The sequence below is a fragment of the Leptodactylus fuscus genome, chromosome 11, assembly GCF_031893055.1.
Source record: "Leptodactylus fuscus isolate aLepFus1 chromosome 11, aLepFus1.hap2, whole genome shotgun sequence".
NCBI lineage: Eukaryota > Metazoa > Chordata > Amphibia > Anura > Leptodactylidae > Leptodactylus > Leptodactylus fuscus.
In genome coordinates this window covers 20,477,460-20,497,867 of record NC_134275.1, presented here as the reverse complement: position 1 = coordinate 20,497,867, position 20,408 = coordinate 20,477,460, and the positions used below count along the sequence as shown (strand labels likewise).

Genomic DNA, 20,408 nt, shown 5'->3' with positions numbered 1-20,408 from the left:
CAAAAACGGTGAACGCCGCTTGGACGACACATACATTTTATCCTTTATAGTGATACTTCTCATCTCTTTAGGATAGAATACATTTTTAGCATTGAAAAAAAAAAAAAAAAAAAAAAAAAAGCAGCGTCAATCACACAGTGTGAACCTAGTCCTATCCATTTTATTTTCTATATATGGTAAAGTGCACAGAAGACTTACGGTCTGCATACATCGCACTGGGATGTAAATCACTGCAAAATTAAGAATGAAAAATACCCGATGCACAAAGCACTGAATGGAAAATCCAGACGCCAACTATTCTTCCTTTATGCCCGGAACAAAGACGAGGTCAGCCCATTGATGGTTTTAGAACGGCTCTTTTTTCCTCCGTTCGCAAGAAATGTTTTACCAGTCGATATGGAAAGAATAGCTGACACGATAAGAGCTGATATCGTAAACTAGAATATAATGTTGCAGCAATACTACCTACAATAAAGACAAGAATATTGATTCCTTTCAAGCGATGACACCTGAAAGCCTCTACTATATGTTAAAAGCCTCATTTTAGCGGTGCGAGATGAATGTATTCTGCGCCCGTCAGTGGTTATAGGGTACAATTTCGGCTCCTCCTGAGCAGGACTCGTAGGTGAATTGGAAAATGCAGGTTGGTGTGCATAGAGGGCATTTTCTTTTTTAAAGTGCCGTATTAAAGACTCTCTACAACGTACAGGACGCGTAGCCGTTTGCTTCAAGGTGACGAATACCTGCGGGTATGGTAACTGTAAATTTTAATACAATGATCCCAACAATCCAGCACCAAGAGCTGTCCCTTAGGAGTCACAGACACCCCGACAGGACAGGTCAAGCCCTCTTTGATTAATACACTGTACCCTCCGCTTTTGGGAAAATGCAGAATTTCTTTCCGGCCGCTATCGGCCACTATTAAGTCTCCCCGAGCCCCCACGCACATTCCTGCAATGCAACGGAAGTCTTCGTTCTCCGAGAAGAAGTGACTAATCTGACGACCCAGTTGCCCATCGGCTCCCACTGAGCCGATAGAAAAGCCTCCTTCAAGATTATGCTCATACTGACGGTTCTCCAAGTTCAGACCTAGTCCTTGAGTGAAGTACACAGTCCCTTGCTGGTCGCACGTTACAAACTTTGGCCGCACGGCACTACAAAGCCGACTATATTTGACTACACCAAGGCTCCGGTCTACAGTCAGGCACCATATCTTGCCTCCTTCTACATCAGTCACCACAAATTGACCCGTAGGCATGGCAGCGATGCCCCATGGCTTGCTTAGTTGGCTTCTGTGGCAGGCAATACAATGTCCTTCTATTGTATATACTTTTACCGAATTATCGTAGTTGTCGGTCACTCCTATTAGTCCATGGCAATTCATGGTTACCGATAACGGAATCAGGTTAGGAAGATCCGCGCCGAGGAAACTTAGCACAAAAGTATCGATTCCGGTAGGGCTTCGTCTTATTTCTCGCAAAAAGCCTTTCCTGTTGAAAACCTGAATCCTGCAGTTACCTCGGTCAGCAACAAGCACCTCCCCCAGGGCCGTGACATGGATACTGACCGGTAAATTAAACATTCCTGGCATATTACCTTTCGATCCCATCTTCCTCAGAAACTGACATTGTTGTAAACTACATGCAGCATCTGCAAGTTGGACAATGGGCGTTGACGTGCAAGGTTCTACATGGCTAACATCTACTGGCAATGTCTCCACGTCATTGCTCATAGCCATGGGAAACCCATCTGGGTTAGGGTCATCTAAATTTACATTGTGGGGCTTCTTGACCACTTGACCTACCTGAACAGGACCAACATGCCCCACCTTGAGAAACTCTACATCTTGCAGTATAAGGTTTTGTGGTAAGTTAGCTATTAAGTTGGGTTCCTCTTCTTCGAGAGACTCTTCTAAGAGAGTTAAATCTGCCTGTTTCATCTTTAGTATAAGGTAGTCACACCTTGACACAATCTGGACTTCGGCTACGTTGAGAAGATACGCTTGCTCGTCTAGGACCTGACTGTTGAATTTTTCTACCTCGTACAAAGAGGAGGTAAAATACTTGCGTGAGCGGGCCAACTCCTCCTGCACATTGATCTCCTCTTTACTGTAATCTTGCATCACTAATTTGTACTTGCACTTTACATGTGAGGAAAGACTGTCTAGAGAGGATTTTCTTTTCTGCAGGTCCTGAATGGACTGTCTGAGACTAGACAGCTTCTCTTGAATGCTTTGCCGACGCTCATTGGCAGCGTCGGCCATTGAAAGTACAATGTGATCTGGAGGAAGATGGGCCTCTTCTCCACACATTTCACAAATCACCACGGCACAATTTTTGCAGTATTTCCTTGGCAGCCTTTGGTTGCACATCTTGCACATTAACCCCATGACGGCCTGGCCCAGTTCTGCAGTGTTCATAATTTTTAAAACGGTCAAGTTATCAGTCAACTGAGATGAATTTGTAGCACGGGTTACCCGACTACAGAATGGACAGCGCACTCCATTAATAGTACTGGCTAAGAGCTTGTCAAGGCACTGTTTACATGTGGTGTGGCCGCATTGCAAGAGCTTTGGCCTCAACTGTTCCTCAGTGTAGGTCTCCATACATATGGGACACTCAAGCACTTCTCGAAGGCCATCGACATTCACAGATGGGGCAGAAGCCATGGTATCCTGAGGAGAGAAACAGATCTTTTTAAAAAATTTTCATAGGTCAGCCTATGACTATTTTTTTTTTAACTGTTGGCTATAGACAAGATATTGTTATAGTTAAAGTTTTCACACCTGCGCCCGGTCTCCGCTTTGTGGGTTTCCGTCTTCTGCCCAAGAAACTGGACAGGAGACGGAAACCCGGCAGCCGGTGTCTGCCCGTCCGTGAACATCTTCTGGTCTCCACGGCAAGACTGTTTTTTTTTTTGTTTTTTTTTTAACTGGACACAAAGTCCTGCATGTCCGACTTTATGTCTGGTTAAAAAAAAACCCAGGCAGAAGACGCTCATGGGCGGTTACTTTGCAAACCCATTCAAGTGAATGGGTTTGAAAACTGATTGCCGGTTTCCGTCTCCTGTCCAGTTTCTCGGGGCAGAAGACGGAAACCTGCAAAGCGGAGACCGGGCGCAGGTGTGAACCCGCCCTAACTGAGGCTGTCTCTACACCAGTACTCAATGCAACACGTAGAGCTGAAGAAGCTATAAAAAATTAAAGATCTCACTAGTTAAAAACTCAGTTGGGAATGTGATTTTATATGCAGTATGCTGAAAAATTCCCGATTGCATTTTTAACTCTCAGGCGCTGTTATAGCTAGTGCTGCAACTTTGGCAGCATGTAAGTGATATAAAACCAGAGATACAGCCATTTGAAGTGACCCCCCCCCTTTGGTAAATGCTACAGCTCTGCATGTTTACAATACAAATGTATACAGACTTTCCCTAGATATAGCTCAGTTAGAGGGTTAGTAAGGAGAATGTTACGGCCTGTTTTATAATAAAAAAGCAAGTTAGATAGGATAAAGTAGATTACAAAAAAAAAAACAAACCCCAAACAATAGCAAAAAAAAAAAAAAAGGGTTAAAGTATCAATGTAATTTTTAGCTGGAAAAAAAACGTTTGACTCAAAATGAAATTAATTATATTGTATATTTAATTAGAAGTATGGTTTGTTACATAATTACTGTCATAAGGATTAGAGATGAGCGAGTACTGTTCGGATCAGCCGATCCGAACAGCACGCTCGCATAGAAATGAATGGACGTAGCCGGCACGCAGGGGGTTAAGCGGCCGGCCGCCGTCAAAGCAGAAGTACCAGGTGCATCCATTCATTTCTATGGAGCATGCTGTTCAGATGAGCTGATCCGAACAGTACTCGCTCATCTCTAATAAGGATTCAATTCATCAGTACAAGAGAAAAATACATTGGTGCCGACAGACTCCTTTTCATGAATTTGAGGATTTTTTTTCTGCTTCTGACTGACCTTGGCAGTCAACCACTTATGAAAGAGTTAGACTGGGTTCACACAGGGTTTTTTGGACCGGATTATGACGCGGAATCAGCCTCAGAATCCGGTCCAAAAAAAACGCCTCCCACTGACTTCAATGGGAGCCATTCACTTCCTGTTTCTACCAGCGGTTTCTTGCCACTCGCGGAAAAAAGGAGCGACCTGCCCTTTCTTGCTGCAGATTCTGCAGCTGAATAAGCCATGGGCAACCGCGGCGCGACACTCCCATCTGACTAGGCCCATTCATTTGCTAATCCAGAATGGGCGACAGTCGTTTTTTGGACCAGATTCTGAGGCGAATTTCCAAATCAAAATCCGGTCCAAAAAATCCCAAGTGAACCCTATAACATAGGAGTCGGAGTCAGTGGATTGGGCTGCCAACTCCCCAGCCCTGGTAAATACAGGGGTTAGTGGGAAAAGGCGCCACTTTCTCCACATCTGAAATGTTTGATCACCACTTTGTAGTTTCCATCTAGAATGTGTTCACAAACAGTTGGATAACTTTGTAGATACATTTACAATTCGGCAGGCTTCAGAATGCAACATTCTTTGCTAGCTCAACGTCTCCCCTAAGATTGCATGACATTATACGGTAGTCTGACGACAAACATTGTCCCTGTAATATTAGAAGAACTTCACTAAACCATTTGGAATGTGTCTGCAGACAAAACAGCTTTCAATTGCGAAGATGAAACCGAATGTAATTCAGGATCCAGAAAATATGAGTAATGCAAAGAATTTCGGAAAATAATTGACATTTTATGTAGATCATTTCTATACAGAATGTTCACATACAGCACTTGAACACATACGCACACTTGGAAGGACGCGTACTGTAATTTCCAGCTTTCTCCCTATACCGACTGTCAGGGAAAGCAAAGGTTACATTCTCCTATTCAGTGCTGTAATAGGATTTCACTCAGCTTTAACTAAACTTCTGCAGAACTTTTGATGTTCTGGCAATATTTGTATCATTAATACATTGTCTCCATGTGGACTCTCCCTAGACGGAATACATGAGCTAGTGTAAACCAGGGCTAAGAACAGTTTGGAGAAGATGTCTTTCTTTTCCAACATGACCGTATTCTGTGCACAACTCAAAGTCCATAAAAACATAGTTGGGTGAAGTTGGTTTTGAGCCTCACCTCAAAGCCATCAAACACCTGGGCGATGAATTAGAATGGAGATTGCGAGCCAGAGCCTGTCATCTAACATCAGCGTCTGACCGTACAAATGCTCTTGTAGTTGTATATATACTTGTACATCTACACAGTCCAGTCATATTAATGTGACCACCGCCTACTTTTGACATCAACGTTAAATAACCAATCGCAGAAGACACGTGTCACCAGCCATCTGGGTGCGCTCATCATTGTGGAAGGCACGATGGATCAACACAAGTATGCATCTATCCTTGCGGACCATGTTCACCCCTACATGCAAATTGTTTTTCCTCAGGATGATGGCATCTACGACGTGTCATAAAGCTCGCGGTGTACGTGCGTGGTCCGAGGAGAACCAGGATGAGTTTACCGTACTCCCTTGGCCAGCAAATTCCCCGGACTTGAACCCAATTGAGAATCTGTGGGACCACCTCGATCGGGTTCTTCGCGCCATGGATGCTCAACCGCGTAACCTAGCGCAGCTGGCCACGGCACTGGAGTCGGCATGGCTCAACATCCCAGTGACCATCATCACAACATCCCCTCTCTTCCTGCACGTCTCGCGGCGGTCCGCTCTACCAAAGGGGGGTTATTCTGGATTTTGACAGGTGGCCACATTAATGTAACTGGACTGTGCTCATACACAATGAGCTGCATATTCTCAAGGCATGGCAACTTTGTCAGGAAATGCAGGAGGAGGAGGACTGGGAGGAACGGGTGACATTGAGGATTCAGCATGAGTACCTACTTTTAAATAGCTAATCTAACAAAGCTATTTGAGAATTCAGATCATGGAAAGCGGTGTATGCAGTGACAATTTAAGAAACATGGAGGCAAAACTAATAGAGAGAAGCAATGCATAGCTGCGTCTTAGCTAATCTCACAGTTGAACACTTACAGCTCTACCCTGCCGGCAGCTCCATGCGATAACAGCAATTTAGCTACATAATTTAGAGCTCAAAACAAGAGATCTATTGGCAGCTACAATATTCCTTTTTGCTAACAGATAAATTGTTCACCTCGGGTCATGCTTTGGAAACGGCGCGAGGAAACGTGTTAATATTATGGGCGCTCTCCAGCTGTGGAATTACATACAAGCCGTGCATAACTAATACGTGACCTGTTATGTTTGCTTGTTACCGTGCATCACCTGGAGCCTAGAATTAGCAATGTGTGCAGAAGCGAGCGCCGTCCTAGTGAAGAATTCTGTCGCTTCACCTAAATTAACGACACGTCTTTATTCCGTAAAACTGCTGGTGTCGCTAAAAAGAAACATCTCACGTAGAGTTTATGTCGGTCTTGCATAAGCAAGAAACGTTCCCCAAGGAAGGGTCCAGTGCAACAGTGTCATAATAGCGTATTTATGTGTCTACCTGACCAACGTACGTATTAACCGCTTGCTGACTGCTTGACGGTTTTAGATGTCCGGTGGGTTGGGTGACAACTCTGCGATGAGGTTTTTAGAATATCACAGTCAAGTCTGCAGGTGGACGGAAATGGCGCAACTGCAGGAGACGGAACCGGAAGACCTTGGGAGAATTTATTAAAGGCCTGGGCGCATGCGCAGTAGCATGCTGCTTCTACTATGGCTACTGCGCATGCGCCCAGGCCATTTTTTTAAGCAATGTCAGTTGGCGAGCGCCGGAGGAAGACGGGACCCGAGGACATCGCAGGAAGAGGAGGCGTGGATGAAGAAGACGGCGGACCCTGAATGCCTGGCCACCGTGCACGATGGGTAAGTTTATCACATTCTGTTTTAGGGTTTTATTTTAAAACGGGGGGGGGGGGGGGTAGTTTAATATAAATTTAGCAGTGCCTGAATAGCCTTTTTAAAGGCTATTCACGCATATGTGGGGCTCTATCAGCATGATTTTGCTGATAGAGCCCCTTTAAGACTGGCATTTTATACGCCAGTCTCAGGAGAGTTTTTTTGCAGGCGGATTTTGAGGCGGAATCCACCTGTAAAAAAGCCTCCCATCCATTTCAATTGGAGTCCCTTGCTTTTTTATTCCACTAGTGACTTTTTACAGCTAGCGGGAAAAAGAAGCGACATGTCCTATCTTCCAGCGGATTCCAGGGGATGTCCGCGGCTTGAGACACACTCCTGATTAGGCCCGTTCATTCAGGCCTAAATCAGGACGCACTACATCGGTATCTCGTTGCGACTAGGAAAGTCACACGGCGGAAAAGGTTTCCGACATGTGAACATACCCTAAGTGTCAGAGTTTATCCGACACAATTTCAGCCTGAAGATAAAGTCACGCAAGCCTGACTTTTTTGTTGAGCGATGACAGATACCAGATGGACCTCATACCTGGGGTCCCTGTTATGGGTCAATAGAAAAATCCATCCATTAATCCATCCCTCAGGTCCTGCGATGGACCTCAAAAAAATATATTGGTGCCAGTGTTGAGGTGGCATAGACTTAAGCCAGTCGATTTCAGTCACTTTCTAGCAAAAATTGCGATAAATCTGTCAGGCTGCAGGAGGCCGCAGACATTTTCTTCACCCCTCCCCCCCATATCTTAGAACATGTTGAGAAAAAGGGCGAAAGCAGGGCGGTGAGTCAGCGACGCCTTCCTAAATAGCAGATAGCCGTAGTCAGAAAGATAAGTGAATGCAAAGTAATTATGTAAGAAGCTATGCTTTATATTAATTATATGATACAATTAAGGATGTCAGTAAAAATTATTTATCATTTTGTCATGAAGTAGGCGTTGGAAACTTTTGTTCTACGACTCCACAGCTGTGAGCGAAAGTCATAAATTATTGAACAAAAACTACACCAATATGAGAACAGATCAAAATGTAGCGAAACATCTAGAACATTAGACACCACTGACTGGAGGATTGGTGCTTACTGACAAGTCTGGCATCTAGGAGTGTCCTTTTTAGGCCCAGTTCACACAGGGCACGGATGGCAGATTTTGGTCCTGATTCGGACACGGGAAGCCACGTCAGAATAGGGACAAAATCCGCTGCTGCGACTTCCAACAGTGGCGGCACTCTAGTCCGGCGTAGGCCCAAATGAATAGGCCCAGTCCGGAGAGTGCTATCGTGAGGCGGATGCGGAATCCGCTTGAAGAAAGATAAACATGCCGCTCACGGAAAAAAAAAAAAAAGAAGAGCGCTAGTGGTCAACATAGACCGCTATTGTAAGGGGGCGGATTATGACTTGGATTCCGCGCCAAAATCCACTCATTCTTGCCCCGTGTGAATGGGGCTTTAGAGGTCGCAGAAACTTTTTCTTCCCTGTGAACATTCCGCACGACTAGCCACGACAAAATGCCGATGCAGTATTGGTATTCCATCGCGGCATCCCGCTCCTGACTAGGTCCGAATAATTGGGCCTAAACAGGAGCGTGTCTCGAGCCGCGGAATCCGCAGCAAGATAGGTCATGCCGCTTCTTTTTTCCTCTACTAGCTAGCAGCTCCCACTGAAGTCAACGGGAGCCATTTTTGCAGATGGATTTTGAGGAGGATTGTGTGTCAAAATCCACCTGCAAAAAAACTCAGTTTTAACACACAAGGGGACTGGCAAACAGCAACCACATACAACGGATTGGGGATTTCACATCATGTGCTTTGACCCTGAACATTTTTGTAATATACTTATATAACCTATCTAACTTTCTTTTAATAGAAAGCCGTCTGTAAAGTTCCAATAAGCAATGGTCCGACTAAGCAACGCCAGGAGACTGTCCGTACACATGGACTCAATGCAGTACGTAGAGCTGTAGCATTTACCAAAAAGGGGCGGATTTCATATGGCTGTATCTCTGGTTTTATACCACATAGAAAAATGGTATCAAATGATATTCTGTTACACATAAAGCTCAAATTCCCACTGTAGTTATGACTTTGTAGTTATGACTGTAGTTATGATGGCTATTTTATAAGCAATACGGCAATCTTGGCAGCTTATAAGGAGAATCTCAGCTGCAACTACCTGCAACGGGAAATCTGTGCGTGGTCCGGGGACCCCCACAATTCACATACGTCATCAGTATGAAAAATTGATTTGGGGTTAACCATTTCAGGACCGAACACATTTTATTTTTTTTCGTATATGTGGTTTTGAGGGCTATAACATTTCTTTTTCCTTCAATTTATTCAAAGGTCTGCTTTTTTTTTTTTGTTATACATATTTTTCATTTTTTTTCATTTTTCTGGGGTTTTTTTTATATCAGAAAAAACCTAAGCAAAAAAGAAGGGCAAATATATCAGTGTTTCTTCTGCAGCTGCTCAGCACAAGGACATACATATATAGAGGATCGCCCAGGCTACGGTCACATCTATCTTGGAGAAGATCCGTCAGAAATCGCAGGTTAAAAAAAATTCAAAACTTTTTTCATCTGCAGATATCAGTTAAATAGCACAGACATCTGACGGACACTTGACAGATATCATTATAGTCCCTCAGTCTTTGCGTGAGTCAGACATAGAACGAATCCATTTTTCCGGTCCTCTGACGTACCAGAAGAACACAAACACAAAATGCAGGTGTGAACCGAGCGTAAGAGTATTTAGACAAAATGCAAATTTCTTGCAGAATATTCTGTGACTGAAAATGTATTCTCCCTACCCCCGCTTATCGGTTTCTGCAGGGTATTCTTGGTTCTATAAGATCCTGCTGACACGTATAGCTCAGCATCTTATCTGTGCTCCACATACAGTCCAAACTGGAAAATCCGAACAGCAGACAGATTTTCTAAACCAAGTTGTGAGACTGGACTCTTTGCAAATCGGTCTTCCATGATGTAATTAGGAAGTCAGTGCCTCAGTCGTGCACACCAATAGAGGGCGCTCACTGAGGATGTGCAATTCTATCTTCCATAGAAACAGCTGTACTTGGCTTAGAGACTGTACCTGGTAAAATCCCAACATCATTGCAAACAAAGGCCTCGGAGAAGGTCGGCATGATGTTAAAGGGAGCGCCCTCTATTGGGCTGCATGACTGAGGCACTGACACCCTAATTACATCATGGAAGTCAGATTTGCATATTCTTCCCATGTTCCTTTGCAGTGGAGCGCTCATGGCTTAAGACTCCACACACCTAAATGGTGGTCTCTCCTTATGGAGTGCCGATATCCCCCCAACTAGGTTCAGGATGGGAAATCTAGATAATGTACTGATTGGATTTTTCAGTCCGGATTGCTCTGTTTGTATGAGGCCTTAGGGTAAGTTCACACAGGGTTTTTGGGATCATAACCTGAAGCGGAGGCCGCCTCAGGTTCCGATCCAAAAACTGGGTAGCCGCGACTGAAAGCCGGTGCACTGCACCAGCCGCGCACTCCGCTCCGGATTAGGCCCAATTAGAGTCTAGTTGGGAGGAGGGAGTATCTTCAGACTGAATGGCGAGACGACTCCGCCTGAAGAATGAGCACCTCGCTTCTTTTTTCCGGGAGCCGGTACAAATGGCTCCAGGAAAAAAGACCTGAGCGGCTCCCATTGATTTCAATGGGAGCCGTCTTTTTGGTCAGGGTTTTGAGGTGGACACGGCCTCAAAACCCTGACCAAAAAACTCTGTGTGAACCTACCCTTAGTAAGATTTGTAGAAGAATGGAAAAAAAGAAAACCGCAACGGCTTTGCAAATCGCAGCTTGTCCGCTGATTCGCATGAATCCCATCTCCTTTACTTGCACTGTAAAATGCAGCGATTTTTCCTGCAGCGTCTCCGTTGCGGGCAGTCGCAGTGTTTATGCCCCGTGGGGCCCCGGCTTAAGGGTGAATTCACATGGAGGAAAATGGCGCTGAACTGGTGTGGAATCTGCGTCAGATTCAGCGCTAAAGAAAAAAAAAAAAAAAAAGGCTTCTCATTGACTTCAATGGGTTCCTAGCAGTAAAAAGAACCCATTGAAGTCAATGAGAGGCTTTTTTTTTTTTTCCAGTGCTGAATCTGACGCGGATTCCACACCAAATTCAGCGCCATTTTCCTCCGAGTGAAGGCACCCTTACACAGGCCAATGACCGGGAACAATGATTTTTTAGGTGATCACATACACATACTTTATATAGAACCTAACACATGCCATGTGCTGCCAACCAATGCAGACTGATGGGGATTGTTCATCTGCATACAGCAGCAGGTATAGACCACCAATAGGTGCCCGCTGATCAGCTGATGCCAGTCACGGTGCCGCTTGTTGGTCCATATAAATCTGAACGTCTATGCAGTGAATCACATGTGGAAACTCTAGAGCCAGCGCACTGTATGCAGCTCTGCAAGGGGAGGGGGGGGGAATCCACTGCAGAATCTGCAAATTTTGCCATCAAAGGACATTGAAGTGAATGGGAGGCAGAAAATACTGCCTGGCAGGTGCGGAATCTGACATGTAACGTGGACATGTAGAAACATGATCAATGTCACAAGTGCCTGACGTGGAGACCGGCATAGGGAGTGCGGTCACACGCCCCGGGCTCTATTCGCGTCCGCTTTCCCATTCTTCTGCTCCTCTGATGGACTTCTCGTATAGTATAAGGCGTATAGTATAACGCTGCAGAAAAGACCATGGAGGATGCATATTGCATATTTTTTTCTGCACCGTTTTCACATAAACACTCCGCGCCCCTTCTGTCTCCATTATACCTATACAGAAAACACCAGCATTTCCGTAGGTACAGGGGACATGCTGCGATTTACAAAAACACAAAGGTTTTGGAAATCGCAGCATTTCCGGTGCAGTTTTTTTTCCTGCCGTGTCTGGATGGGATTAGTCAGAATCCATGCAGGTACTGTAATACACAGCGCTATTGGTCACGGCGTATACAGTATTCGCAGCCTTAAGGGTGCATGCACACTGAGTAACGCCGGGCGTGTATGAGAGCCGTACACGCCGGCGTTACAGCAGGGCTGCCGAGCACTTCCCATTCACTTCAATGGGAGCGCTCGTAAACGCCGCTGTTACAAGCGCTCCCATTGAAGTGAATGGGAAGTGCTCGGCAGTCTGCTGTAATGCCGGCGTGTACGGCTCTCATACACGCCCGGCGTTACGTAGTGTGCATGCACCCTTAGGGTTATTAGTGGAAAATTCCCCATTGCCTCCAGGGGGCGTTAGTGTGTGCAGCACTGACGCTCTGGGATGGCGGTGACTATGAGGGGTCTGTGCGGCGACCCTTACATGTGATGTCATTAGGGGTTAGCCACGCCCCTTTATTATTAATGAAGAAGCAGATGTGTTTGTTGTCTCCAGCATCACATGACCGTCTCCTGAACATGGACCCGACTGTCAGCAGTCATCCCTATGGGTGTTATACTATACTATCTATACGTGCCAGACACTGTACCATCTATACGTGCCAGACACTGTACCATCTATACGTGCCCTAGACACTACCATCTATACGTGCCAGACACTATACTATCTATATGTGCCCTAGACACTGTACCATCTATACGTGCCAGACACTGTACCATCTATACGTGCCATAGACACTGTACCATCTGTATGTGCCATAGACACTATACTATCTATATGTGCCCTAGACACTGTACCATCTATACGTGCCATAGACACTGTACCATCTGTATGTGCCATAGACACTATACTATCTATACGTGCCATAGACACTGTACTATCTATACGTGCCATAGACACTATACTATCTATACGTGCCATAGACACTGTACTATCTATACGTGCTCACTGCACCTGTCCACATGCATGTATCTGCTCACAAGACGAGAGCTCCCTGTCGCAGCTTCTCTCCCGCCCAGCTCACACCACACCGCTGTCTGCTATTACCTGGCGGTCACAGTGTTGACACTACGGCAGCCGCACCGCACACGTCACGTGACTCGCACAGCTCACACACCGGGATCGCCACTCACCTGCATCTATACTGCGCCACTCCCCAGATAGGGTCAAAGTCCTTGCGCTGACGTCACTTCCGCTCCATTCCCAAGCCATCATGGGAGATGTAGTTCTGAGAGGTCCTGTGCAAAAAAAGCGGGAAACTTAGATCGGTCACGTGGTCAGACGGTCAATGACGTGTTGTTGATGCCTGTGTGGCTGTGCTCGGTATACACATTATATAATAATGCGTCAGAAGTGGCAGCAGTCACCTTCTTAAAGTAAAGGGGCCCTCCGCTCCTGTTTTTGTTTTTTTTTTTGTCAGAAGGGTCCCCAGCAGATTTCATGTTTTGGGGTATTTGCAAGAGAGTTTGAATTACAGCGCCACCACAGGGGAAATGCAGTATTGCACGGTTCTCAATTACTGTGTAAAAATAGAAGGCGATGCACAGGTGTGAACAGGTCCCCAGCTAGCAGGCTGCAGCGAAGAAGCACCGCAGGGAAAACCGTGACAGAAACGCATTGTAGTCTTCCCCTCAGCACTTTGCTTCAGTTATACCTGTAGGGAAACTGCCGGCGCTTCCCTGGGTATTATTGACATGCTGCGATTTCTAAGACTGTGATGGGTTTTGAGATTGCAGCATTTCCACTGAGCGTAGTTTTCTGCAATGTGTGAATAGGATTCTAGAGTAGTCCATTTGGCAGGGACTATAAAACACTGCGGTTTTTGTTGTGCTCACATTGCGCTGTTTACACCATGTGGGGGCCCAAACTAAAGGTATATTTATTACCAGGCCAAGGTTTGTAGTGATAGCCACTATTTTACAGTAACAATCTCAACAAATATAACCAGAAAAGAGGGAGACAAGCAGGTGCCAGGCTCTGTCCTATCTGTATATAGTAGTGTATCATGTCTAATGGGAAGGTATCGCCATTAAGATATATATATATATATATATATATACACAAAAGACAGAAAGAGGGACCAAATGTGAGTGGGCTGCAGCAAATTTAACCCCACCCACTGGTAAATTGACTCCACCCATTCCCACCCATTTCTCGTACGGTACACCCTGCATGCCACATCTCTCCCCTCACAGTACACCCAAGCACCTCATAGTACACACTGCACCCCACATCTGCTCCCATACAGTACACCCTGCACCCCACATCTCCTCCTGCACAGTACACACTGCATCCCACATCTCTCCCCCCTCACAGTCAACCTTGCACCCCACATCCCCCACAGTACACCCTAAACCCCTTATCTCCCCATCACACACAGTACAACTTGCACCCCACATTTTTTCCCCATCACACACATAGTACAACCTGCATCTCACAGCTCCCCCACACACAGTACACCCTGCACCCTGTAGTATATCCTGAACCCCACATCTCTCCGTCACACACCACAATCCACCCTGCATCTCACATTCCCCCCAGCCTGTACCTTAGACTACACATCTGTCCATCTCTTCCTGCACTGCGCGGGATACTAAGACACGCCTACCTAGTCACGTGACCGTCTGATGTCACCCAGGTCCTGCTGAGTACAGTAGTACAAGCTTTCCCCCCATCACCACCTGCTCTTATCCCAGTTACAACCTTTTATCTGTTATAAGAGTGGGTGGTGAGCAAGGGAAAGTTTGTTAATATACAAAACACTTCAGGGGCAGAATGGGACGTGCGGGACCCCGGGACAGGAGTTTAAAATCGGGAATGTCCCTCAGAATTCGGAAAGGTTGGGAGCTATGATGTATGTATGTGTGTGTGTGTGTGTGTGTATATATATATATATATATATATATATATATATAGTGAATATTGGTGTTAGTATATTGGTGTTCAGCCGCTTACACGCATACCTATGGTGGGGAGGTATTCGATTGTGTACTACTCGCTCATCTCTATAAACAATACATTTATTTACAAAAACAGGACACCTCTATAAATAATATGCATTATATTTACATGTCAGCAGGACACTAAACCACTTTGGACTACACCTTTACCTTCACCTTTTTAGTCTTACAATTGAAGTGAAACAACCATGAAATGATCTTATAGCGGTATACATATAGATAAATGAGATACAAGGGGAGTAAACTCGTTCAGAGTGAGCGGCGTTAAAACAGATCCCATTGATTTCTATGAGTGCCGGCATACGCGCGTTACCCATTGAAATCAATGGGAGGCGCTTTTTTTTTTTACCTATTGCTTTCAATGTGATACGCGTGTATGCCGGCACCCATAGAAATCAATGAGATCTGTTTTAACGCCGCTCCCTCTGAACGAGTTTACGTTCAGAATGAGCGGAGCGTTTACTCCATGTGAAGGCTCCCTTATGGAGAGGTTCCACCCTAAAATAGGAATCTGACATGAAAACACATTACAGTACAATGGTATCTCAAGATCTACCTGTATTTTTGTTCTGCTATTATTATCTAAAAAGAACGAATTGTGCTTGGTGGCATCTGAGGAAACAGAGATGGATGTTACAACTCCTTGCTGCTGTTATGAATCCCCTATGGAAACATAGACCCCTATTTAGTGTAGGGTCCTTCTCATAATAGGCTATTATGTTCACTATAAATCCTGTGCTATAGTATTAATACTCCTCCACCCAAGTAGCTGCCATGTCATTACGGTATGTTGTGCAACTCCTTCATGACCAACTTGCTTTTACTAATTTAACAGTAAAGATTGTGAGTCCTCAGCAGTTGATACCTTTTTTAATGGCTAACAAAAAATGATGACATATTGCAAGCTTTCGGAACTACTATAAGGTTCCTTCATCAGGCATGACATAACACAATATCTGAAGGCAATTTATACAGGAATACAGTGTTTGATTCACAATTGATGGAAAGCAGTACAAGCAAATAAACATATTTAACACATTTAATTTAACAGTGTATTACACCTTCTAAAACTCAATTTTTGCCCATCTGGATATTTCTTCTATTATAAGTAATAAAGCACACAGACTAAATGTAGCTGTGAGTAAAAGGTTATTGTGATGTGTAAACTCAGGGTGTATTTTTCTGGCACCTTTTTGTTCAAAGGTTGGTACATTTTTATTTTAGATTGCTATTGATGTCACATCAACCCCTTCCTGCCTTAGGCATTTTTTGATTTTCAATTTTCATTTTTGACTCCCTGCTAGGGATGAGCCGATCTTAAAATTTCAGGATTGTTTTTAAAATCAGATTTCCGATCATTTGAACCTGATCCCAATTCCGATCCCAATGCAAGTCAATGGGATTTTTTTTGAATAATCGAAGATTGGATTTTAAATCCTATTCACTACACAGAATGGAGTCCAAAAATTGTTTCAATTTTTGGACTCCACGCTGTGTAGTGATTAAAAAAAAAATCCCCCGGCTACTTAGCCCTCCTGGTGTCCACTTACCTTGACAGATCCACTGCTGCTCCCCGTTCTTCTTGGTCTGGTCCTCTCTTATTGACATGCCTTCAGAGCGCCGTGCGCGCGCCCACTTCCCTAGGCTAGTGTTAGAGATGATGGGAGTAAACAGTGCTTGTTGTGGCTTAGGAGAGTGTGGGCGGGGAGACGTGAGTGCATCACTCACGTCTCCCCTCCCAGTGCCCGCCCACACTCTCCTAAGCCACAAGCCCCGCCTTCTCCCAGCATCTCTAACACTAATCTAGGGAGGAGGGGGCACGCAAGGCGCTCTGAAGGCATGTGAAGGAGAAAGAAGAGGAGCAAGAAGAACGGGGAGTGGCAGTGCATCTGTGCAGGTAAGTTGAGCGAAGTTCGCGAGTAGATAGATACTATCTACTATTCTGTTTCCTCCCTGCTGTGCCATATACTGGACTCTGTTACATCTCAGCTGTAGCAGAGCTGAGTATACAATAAAACAGGGACAAAGCTGATGAGTGGCAGGATGTGGTAAATCCATAGGAATGAATGGACGCAGCCGGCACGCAGGGGGTTAAGCGACCGGACACCTGCAAAGTCTGCATGCTGGCCGCTTCCATTCATTCCTATTGGTGCGTGCTATTTGAAACGGGAGTTTCGAACAGTACTCGCTCATCTGATACTATAGCTTTTCCCACAATGATTGGCCAGTAGCCAAGCATTGTGGGAAATAACCCCCAACCTCGATCCCGGCGGAAAAGAACAGGATCGGAATTCTGATCATGAAATTTACTCGACCACCGATCGGAATCTGAACATTTCCGATCCCGATCGCTCAACTCTACTCCCTGCCTTTGAAACATGGTATTACTTTTAGTTTTCCATTCACAGAACTATATGAGGGCTTAATGTTTGCGGGACAAATTGTACTTTGGAGTGGTATCATTTAGTATTCTGTACAATGTAATGGGAAGGTGGAAAAAAATTCAGAATAGGTTGGAATTGGAGAAAAACTGCGTTGGCGCAACTTTCTTATGGGCTTTGTTTTTATAGCATTTAAATTGCAAGCAAAATGCCATGTCTTCTGTATTCTATGAGTCGGTGCAACTCCAGAGATACCACATTTCTATACTTTTATTTACGTTTTAATGCCTTAAAAATATCCCAAACTTTGCAAAAAAAAGAAATACATTTCTTGGAGTTGCTATATTCTGACACTTGTAACTTTTGTATATTTTCTGTGTATGGAGATGCATAGGGCATCTTGTTTGCAGGACCAGATGTACTTTTTTTTATAAAAAAAATATATAGTATTATATATATTATTAATATATAGTATTAATATATATATTTAGGACAGGGGTCCTAAACCCCCATTCTGAGGGAAGCTTGAATGCAGCAGTAACATATGAGCATGCTCTGCTTTATATTTCGTCTACCAAAATCTCCACGATGTTTTGGCTTGTATGATATGTTGTTCTTTATATTTTGCTTGTTAGGGAATTTTTTTCTTAGAAATGAATTAACCATTTCCTGCACCATGCAATAACATTAGCTGGGTCGGCCATAACGTACTATACTGTAAGTGTACAGAATAGCAATGGCTATAGCATAGATATGGTATTTAAAAATTCAACACATCCGGCAAAAACCAAGATCTCAATGAGGGATTTCTTTAAATGAATGAAAATTTTTTTTTACACATCGCGAAAGGTAAAACGTGGAGCGGGTGGAAAGGGTTGGGTGTTAACCGTTTTCTCTCGCAGCATTGCTGTTTGAGCACTGGGGCCCGCCCCCATTGCTGCGAGAGAGCTAATTTGCATACCGACAAGAATTGGCTTTGTAGGCGAATGGCGGCGTGGAAAAGACGACGAAAGATAGGAGACGAATAGCTTTTCTTAAGGCTATTCCTACGTGGTACCTAGAAAAAATAGCGTGTGAAAGATAGGATCCCTTTAATATCATGCTCGAATTTACTCAAAAACAGCCATAAGTCACTGACCTCGGTAACATGCAAACCATTTCCACAATCCAAATGAGGCCTCCAGCGCACACAAGGGGGCGTTATCTTCCACTTTGAGAAGGACTGATTTACAAACACAAAAATGATCTAGAACTCGAAAGCATCCCTTTATGGAACTTACCAACTATAACAGTCCGCTCTTTCCAAATGTTACATAGGTCACGGTGACAGTCACAAGTTGCTTCAAGAAATCTAGTTAGTGCAGTGATGGCAATGTGAAATATCATTTCAAGGTGTAACAAGTGACCTTCAGTCAGACAAAGAAAAATTCATTTATTTTTGCGGGCGGGTCATGAGATCGCAGGGCGACCTCTGAATAGACTACACTGTCTATGTGCTGACATTTTGACATTGAGAATTACACTGATCGGGATGACCAGCGAGATAAGCGATTATACTGCCAGAGTCATAAAACCTGAAGACAATAAAGAATTATTATACCCTTATGGAATAAAAAAGCAATATATACCTCACATTTCTGTCCAGTGTCCTGATGATTCTTTTCTCTTATCAAACCACATGTTGAGAAACATTATGTGAACGGACAGAGTCCAGCTGCTTCCTGAATGTTCTTAATGTGTGCTGGTGTGGACATAAGTGCCCCACTTTCTGCGAGATATTTTCAATGTTTATCACCATGGAAACCCAGATTCCACCCTTGATAAGGACCTCAGGTCTCTGAGCGTGCAAATATATTTTTGGATGGCGAGGCTATGTTCCCTCTTCTTCGTTTCAAGCTGAATATTTTTTTATGTCTTCCTTATTATCTAGGAGTACCATTAAGTCCGTGGCGCTTGAAAAAGCGATGTTTAGACGTAGCGAGAAAACAAGTACAATAAACGCTAAATTAGATATCTAAACTAGTGCCATGGGAAAGCGGACTCCGCTCGCTCTTCTAGAAGCTGGCTTGGAGACCCACCAGGGTTGGGAAGATGGCAACGTCTTCATGCAACATTATCTCCATCCTTAGGACGGCTTTTGTCTTCTGGTAAAAATGTTTTGGCACGGTTGTTCCGAGGAATTTTTTTTTAATGGGGTTGCCTTGTATCTACAAAGGAAGGCGAATGGAGGTGAGGGTGGAAGAAGAAGATAATCCTTTAATAGTCCCACAGTGGGGACATTTCAGTATGTTACAGCAGCATAGTAATACAGATACAGGATAATACACAGTAATATATTACAGACGTAGACACACATAAGCAGAGAAGAGAAGATAAACTAGGAGTCCATAGCAGCTAAGGAACAGAAGAAGAAAGAAGGAAGACTTCATAGTCATAATCATTAGATCTCTGTGCGGAGTGATCTTCGCTTGGTCTGATGTAGATTATGCAGCCTGATCGCGGTTGGAAGGAAGGACTTGCGATAGCTCCTTCTCACACTTGGGGTGAAGCAGACGGTCACTTACTAAGTGCCATCAAGGTCCCATACATGGGGTGGGAGTTGTTCTCCCGCATGGAAGTCACCATGGACAGTGTCTGTCAGTCACCCACCACCTGTACTGGGTCCCCAGGACAGAGCTGGCCACTCATATTACCAGCTAAAATAGTTGGCTTCTGGGTTACTGTGAGTTGTAGGCTTCTTTGAAGAGGTGACTTCTCAGGTTGCATTTCAAGATTTAAGGCAGGTTGCAATTGACCGTGATGCAACCGGCCAGCCGTGAATTAATAGCACGGGTGGCAGATGAGGGACACAGGGATGTCCCCCGTTTGCTGCGTGGGCCATTCTTCCGTGGCCCCTTACATTAAATGAATAGTAGCCACGGAAGCAAAAGCTGCAAAATAAGACAGGAATAGGACCTGTTCTATATTTTGCAGCCTGGAGTGTTGGCCCGCACACGGGACTGTGAAATTCATAGAAAAGAATGTGTCAGTGTGCTATCCATGAAATACACGGATATCACACGGACCTACACCATGGTCATCTGCAAGGGGCCTAAAGGTAAGGAATATATAAACAAGACCTCATTGGTGAAAAATAGAGATGAGCGAGTACTGTTCGGATCAGCCGATCCGAACAGCACGCACGCATTGAAATGAATGGACGTAGCCGGC

General features: G+C 44.5%; 2 protein-coding genes across 3 annotated transcripts in view; one reads left to right on the top strand and one right to left on the bottom strand.

Moving 5' to 3' along the window:
• ASTN2 (astrotactin 2) overlaps nt 1-20,408 on the top strand; it is a 481,865-nt gene that overhangs the window by 380,696 nt on the left and 80,761 nt on the right. The gene's annotated exons all lie outside the window — the stretch shown is intronic.
• Nucleotides 139-13,026, bottom strand: TRIM32 (tripartite motif containing 32). 2 transcript variants are annotated; one of them, XM_075260067.1, is made up of 2 exons: nt 12,991-13,026; nt 139-2,674 (listed from the first exon to the last, which is right to left on the bottom strand). In XM_075260067.1, the coding sequence occupies exons 1-2, from the start codon at nt 12,994-12,996 to the stop codon at nt 728-730; spliced, it is 1,953 nt and encodes a 650-aa protein (XP_075116168.1). In that variant the 5' UTR covers nt 12,997-13,026; the 3' UTR covers nt 139-727. The 2 variants fall into 2 exon arrangements, with proteins under 2 accessions (XP_075116168.1, XP_075116169.1); XM_075260068.1 differs by lacking the exon at nt 12,991-13,026 and adding an exon at nt 12,905-12,974.